Consider the following 5,273-nt stretch of genomic DNA (forward strand, 5'->3'; position numbering starts at 1 on the left):
TGAGAATGTCTGGTATTCACACCCAAAGTTTTGTAAGCGTACAGAACGATGACGTTAAGCATGCTCAGTAACAGCAAGAGAAGAGAAGTACTACCTACTCCTGTTTGGGTGCCATTTCTTACCAAAGGTGTTTCCTAATGAGGTAATTCAAATCAATTACTGGTCCAAGGGAGACCACGACTTGGCTGACAGTGGCATTAATTTTAAGTAATTTCTTCTCTGACATTCCCAGGCATTCTTCTACTGTTGCCCTTCATGGGAAAATATAAACAATTCTCTTCACAACACTGCTGTAGTTGTACTAGTTCTTCTAAAGTCATCTCCTGTATATATGTCTTAGTTACATTTTTCTTACTGCAACAGCTTTCCAACTTTCACATCTCTGCAACAGCACTATCATGATTGAAGGGGGGAATATATTACATGGTCATTATCATAATTTTATAATCTTTCCTTAATCTCACCTCCACAAATTTCTCTGCATGTATTCCTTATATAACTTGCTACAGTAAGATAGGAGCTTACTCTGGTGAAGTTGCAAGTACCTTCCATAGCTAATACAATCTTCCTAGAACACCACAGGTCTTAACATTTGCTTAAAAAAGTAGAAATTGCTCAAGTTATGTTAAGGTTTTTATACAAAAAGAAAGAACAATTGAACACAAGTTCTAGCCTAACAATTCCTATCATACTTCTAACCACCAATGTGTAACAGATTAGATAGTATTAAAAAAACAAAAACAAAAAGCAAAAATAAGAAGCAAAAGAGATTGCTGTGGGTGAGGAGGAAGGTAATGAAAGTAACATTTATTTGGAGTTTCTTAACATATTGCAATATTTTTGTAAGCCTTCTGGCAGATGTTTGTTCTCATTATGAAGTTTCTCTCATGTAAAATAGTTTATTGAAAAGGATGGGGCACTGTTCCTAGCTTTCCACTGATGCTCTTGGCAAAGCACAAGCCAAATTAGGTATTGATCCACGGTGTGTAGCTCAAAAACCCTGCAGAGCCATGCAGGATGCAGAAACATTTTTCAGAATTTGCTTCAGATTGTTCCGACAGTCTTTGCTGCATGGCCCATTTATCTTCTCCTGAGGGAGCAGGGATCAGTAATATGGAAACCAGATGTTAAGCCAACATTCAAGTCACCATCTCCGAGGGAAGTGGATTTACAAAGCTACAGAGCTGTGGCAGGGTTTTTTTGCTATACAAAGATCAAGGACGAACACAGAATTCTAACTTCAGCTTTTCTCAAGTCAAGTTTTCAGCAGTGTCTGCACAATATGTAAGAAACATTTACTCAGTCAGGTTCCTCCTTCAAGCAAGGTCTGCATGGCCCGAGTTTACTGTACAGGCAAGTTACCCCTCCTGCTCTCAATAGGTATCCTCAGTGAAATTTAACCTGCTTTTTGCTTTCTAGGGTAGACTTAAAAGTACTTGGTGAAGATATTTGTTTGGTTTTAGGTTTCTGTCTTGCTTATCAAAATAAATTGCATTACCTTAATCCCTACAAGTCAAACTGTAGAAACCGTCATCTTCCATTTCAACCTTTCCTTGCAGCTGAAGAATAAACATGTTCTGTTTCCACACTGTGTAATGGATGGCAGGGTTTCATCTGACTTGTTCACATCCCAAGCGTACAAGCTATTTAGAAAATATTGTTTTTATTACATGTAAGTTTAATAAAGTTTTATAACACCAAAGACTGCTGTTTAGGAAAGTTCTTTATTTCACAGAATTTCATCAGCATCATTTGTTCAGAAAGGGGAAACCTATGCCACTAGCGTCAAAAGTGATCTTACAAACTTCAGAACAGAAGGTCACTTTTCAGACTCCGTCTCATTAGCTCTGCCTTCTAATAACTTAATATCAGGATTTGCTATGAGTAAATAAAGATTAAACCAGGCTTCTGTTATAAAATAAGATGGTAAACTGCAAGCGTCAGTGCTACATAATGGGAGTCAAACAGAACAGCAAAAGAAATCTACAGAAGGAGCAAGAGGAAATAAAAGTAGATGCAAAATATATCCCAGAGAAGTATCCAGAGCCATCCATTATATAATAGTATATTTGCAGAGGTAGCCCTGAAACTGCGCCTGCATTCTGCAAGCAGTCCAGTGCACTTCATCAAATACATATATTTAAAGATTCAAAGAAACAGGATAACAATAGATAACAACAGAAAAGCTTTAAACACTCAGAGCTCACTTGAATAGGCTAAGAAGAGTAAAAATGGATACAATTATCTAAGTAACTGAGCAAACTGCCTTCTACAAAGGGAGAGGTGTAGTTTAGAATCATCTGAAGGACGAGAATCAGTACCCACAAAAACCAAACAGAAAACCACACACAAATCACAAAGGCTAAGGGAAAAAACAGAGACTCTAGATTAAGCTTCCAAAATAAAATTGGCTTTAAATCATTAAAGCATTTTTGGTCCTGTTGCTTGAAAGAAATAATCCTAAACTAGGTTCTGAAATAGAAGGACTGACCGCATTTATACAGACCATACTGTAAACTGAAAGAAAACTGCAAGACATAGAAAAATACTTTAAAAATCAGTGAACTGTTTAATTAACGGGAAGTACAAACAGTTGTTTTGGCACTGTACTTGAAGGAAAGCTAGAGATACACATTTTAATACCATGCTGATGCCCATACGCGACATCCCAGTTGAACTACCAAAATACGAAGTTTGCAGTCTTAAATACAAGTGCAACAGGAAGGAGACTCAAGTCAGAAGTCCCCACTAGCCTTCCACCATTCTTTTAAGTATGGCTCCCAGGCCACCTTTTGCCACCTTTAGTGGGGTCAGCTCTTCTTTATTCTCAATGTGAATACTTGCACCGTGAGACACCAGCAGCTTTGCCTCCTCCACTCTCTCTTCATCGCAGGCTAAATGACTGTAATAAGGACAAGAAACCCACAGCCACTATTAAACAGTCCAAGCTTACGAAGAGCATTAATTATGCCTTGTCAAAATGACAGCGTGAATGTTGGGGGGGAGATACATCCTAGAACAACAAAACCACACGCAACCAACTACCTACACAGATTCCAAAGCTTGCTGTCCAGTCACTCTGTTGTCATTAAGCAACTCAAGAATGTTCCTCCTGCTATTGTCCTCGCAACATTAAGACGCTTCTTTAGATTAGGATTTGGTTCTGCAGTCAGCAAAGCTAAGGAGCACATAATTCACAGTGAAATTGGAAAATAGTAATCTCGATTTGAATCAAAAGTGATAAACTAAATCGTACGATGCTTAAAAATAAAGAGTTACTGCAAATGCAGCAAATGCTTTTTTCCATTTGGCATAGTATCTTGAGAATAAATGAGTGTGTCCCAGGACAATACTGGGTTTTATGTATAGCTAAAACATACTGCTTGATCTTATTCACAGCAAAATCTTGATACCACTGTAGACAAGGCAGAGTTTTGCCACCAACTTCAAAGCAGCTAAGGTTTTACCCTTACAGATTCAAATTGGTCTTTAAGGTAATATCAAACGCTGGACCGACTGTACTTAAATTGCAACTTATTTTCCTTAGAGAGGCGAAGAAGAGCTTCCAAAATTATTTCATGCTTGGCAGGACAGAGTAGGCCAACCTGCAAGACCAGTTTCTTCCGGCTTTGAAGTCATTAGCTCTCTTTCTACCCTCTAGTGGCAACCAAACATATTCCAAATTATTACAAAAGGTGTTCTACACTTTTTAAGTAGATGTAGTAACACAAATTAAAGTACGTATGTACAGTCACACTTAGGCAAAATATTAAGTATGATCTTCTCAAATCCTTTGTAACTACATAGGGGTGTGCTGCAAGGGAGTATTTTGAGGCAACAAGAAATTAAAAAAGAAACTGAAGTAATGGAGTTTCATTTCATAGTTTGTGCTATATTAAGCAAAATAAAAATAAAAAAAATTACTTACAGAGGAGTATTCCCTTCAGAGTCCCGTATATTAACAGATGCATTGTGCTGCAGAAGGATCTGTACCATTTTTAGGTTTCCTTTGGCTGCTGCTCTGTGTAATGGGGTGGATTCAAAATGATCTGTTGCATCCGGATCAGCTCCGTTCTCTAAAAGCATGATCGCAATCTGAGTATGTAGAAAGAGAAAGGAGGGGGGGAGGAGGAGGAAAAGTTAATATAACTAAATACTTCTTCCAAGAGCAACACCACCTCCAGTAGCATAGGCAAACATACCTCCTGCTTATTTTTGGAGGCTGCATAATGCAGGGGCGTACAGCCGTTCTGATTGACAGCATTTACATGAGCACCCTTGGCAATGAGGGCTTTCACAATTTCATCACGGCCTGCCGAAGCGGCAATGTGTAAGGGAGTCCAACCAGCCTACAGAGGCAAGAAAAAAAACCCCACATTATTCAAACTAGGAGTTCCAGGCAAAAAACATGACAAAGCATAACCCCAATACAGACTTGACTACTCATTAGTCATACTGCACATATTCTTACAACTGTAAGGGCAAACTTTATTGATTATCACTAGAGAGACAAGTCTCACGTCCTCTCGTGTGCCTGCATTCAGTACCTGACAAAAGCTGCCAGTTAAATGACAAAAATAACTTCTGTTATGCAGTTATGCATGGTATCTTGCAGGGCACTTCGCCCCTGCAGAATTAACAGCAGCGCTTTTTTAAGAACAAATAAGAAAAGGGTGTCCAAAAGTTTCTACAATCTTTTCTATAGCCTACCCTCTAATTAAACTGACGGGACAACATTTCCTTCTTTAAGGATGATCTTTAGGATGCTTCGTAACGGATGTAATTATTTCAACCCTGCCCCTAGAACAAGTAACAGACCATCTCCTTTGCACCTGTGAAACCACTGAACCTGTCACCTACTCTACAATGCCTTCCCCAATAACCAGAAATCCTCAGGGTACCTCATGATTTGGCACAACGTATTTAAGAGGATCACACCGAGATAAAAGATAACATGAAAACTCCCAACAAAACCCCAAACACCCCTTGTTTTGCAACTTTGCTCATAAGAAGAGTTCTCCTAGAATTTCTTGACAATAAGCAAGACTCATCAAGTCTCGCTACCCCCTCTTCCACATAAACAGTGAAATACTTCAGCTCGCCTTTCCAGCGCACACACAGCTGCACGTGCTTCTTAAAACCGCCCAGAAACCACGCTGGATACACCGACCGAGGGGAGGAGGGCGAAGGGGAAGGAAGCCGCCAGCGCCAGCGGGAGCTGCCCGCAGCCCCACCGGGCCGCTGCTAGGGGCCACTGCTGCGGCCGGGACCCC

The 5,273-nt window shown here is 39.8% G+C and overlaps 1 protein-coding gene across 1 annotated transcript; it reads right to left on the reverse strand.

Annotated features, from left to right (window-relative positions):
• Positions 1-1,705: 1,705 nt before the first annotated feature.
• Positions 1,706-4,447, reverse strand: PSMD10 (proteasome (prosome, macropain) 26S subunit, non-ATPase, 10). Its single transcript, XM_009327905.1, has 4 exons — positions 4,436-4,447; positions 4,203-4,349; positions 3,929-4,095; positions 1,706-2,902 (listed from the first exon to the last, which is right to left on the reverse strand). The coding sequence occupies exons 1-4, from the start codon at positions 4,445-4,447 to the stop codon at positions 2,749-2,751; spliced, it is 480 nt and encodes a 159-aa protein (XP_009326180.1). The 3' UTR covers positions 1,706-2,748.
• Between the last annotated feature and the right edge of the window lie 826 nt (positions 4,448-5,273).

This window comes from Pygoscelis adeliae, unplaced genomic scaffold (assembly GCF_000699105.1).
Source record: "Pygoscelis adeliae isolate BGI_AS28 unplaced genomic scaffold, ASM69910v1 Scaffold14, whole genome shotgun sequence".
NCBI classification, from domain to species: Eukaryota; Metazoa; Chordata; class Aves; order Sphenisciformes; family Spheniscidae; genus Pygoscelis; species Pygoscelis adeliae.

Coding starts and splice junctions, on each gene's coding strand:
- PSMD10 (XM_009327905.1), bottom strand. Junction 4,096..4,202: donor CCTCCAAAAATAAGCAGGAG/GTATGTTTGCCT, acceptor CTACATACTCAG/ATTGCGATCATGCTTTTAGA. Junction 2,903..3,928: donor TCTGAAGGGAATACTCCTCT/GTAAGTAATTTT, acceptor TCCTTATTACAG/TCATTTAGCCTGCGATGAAG.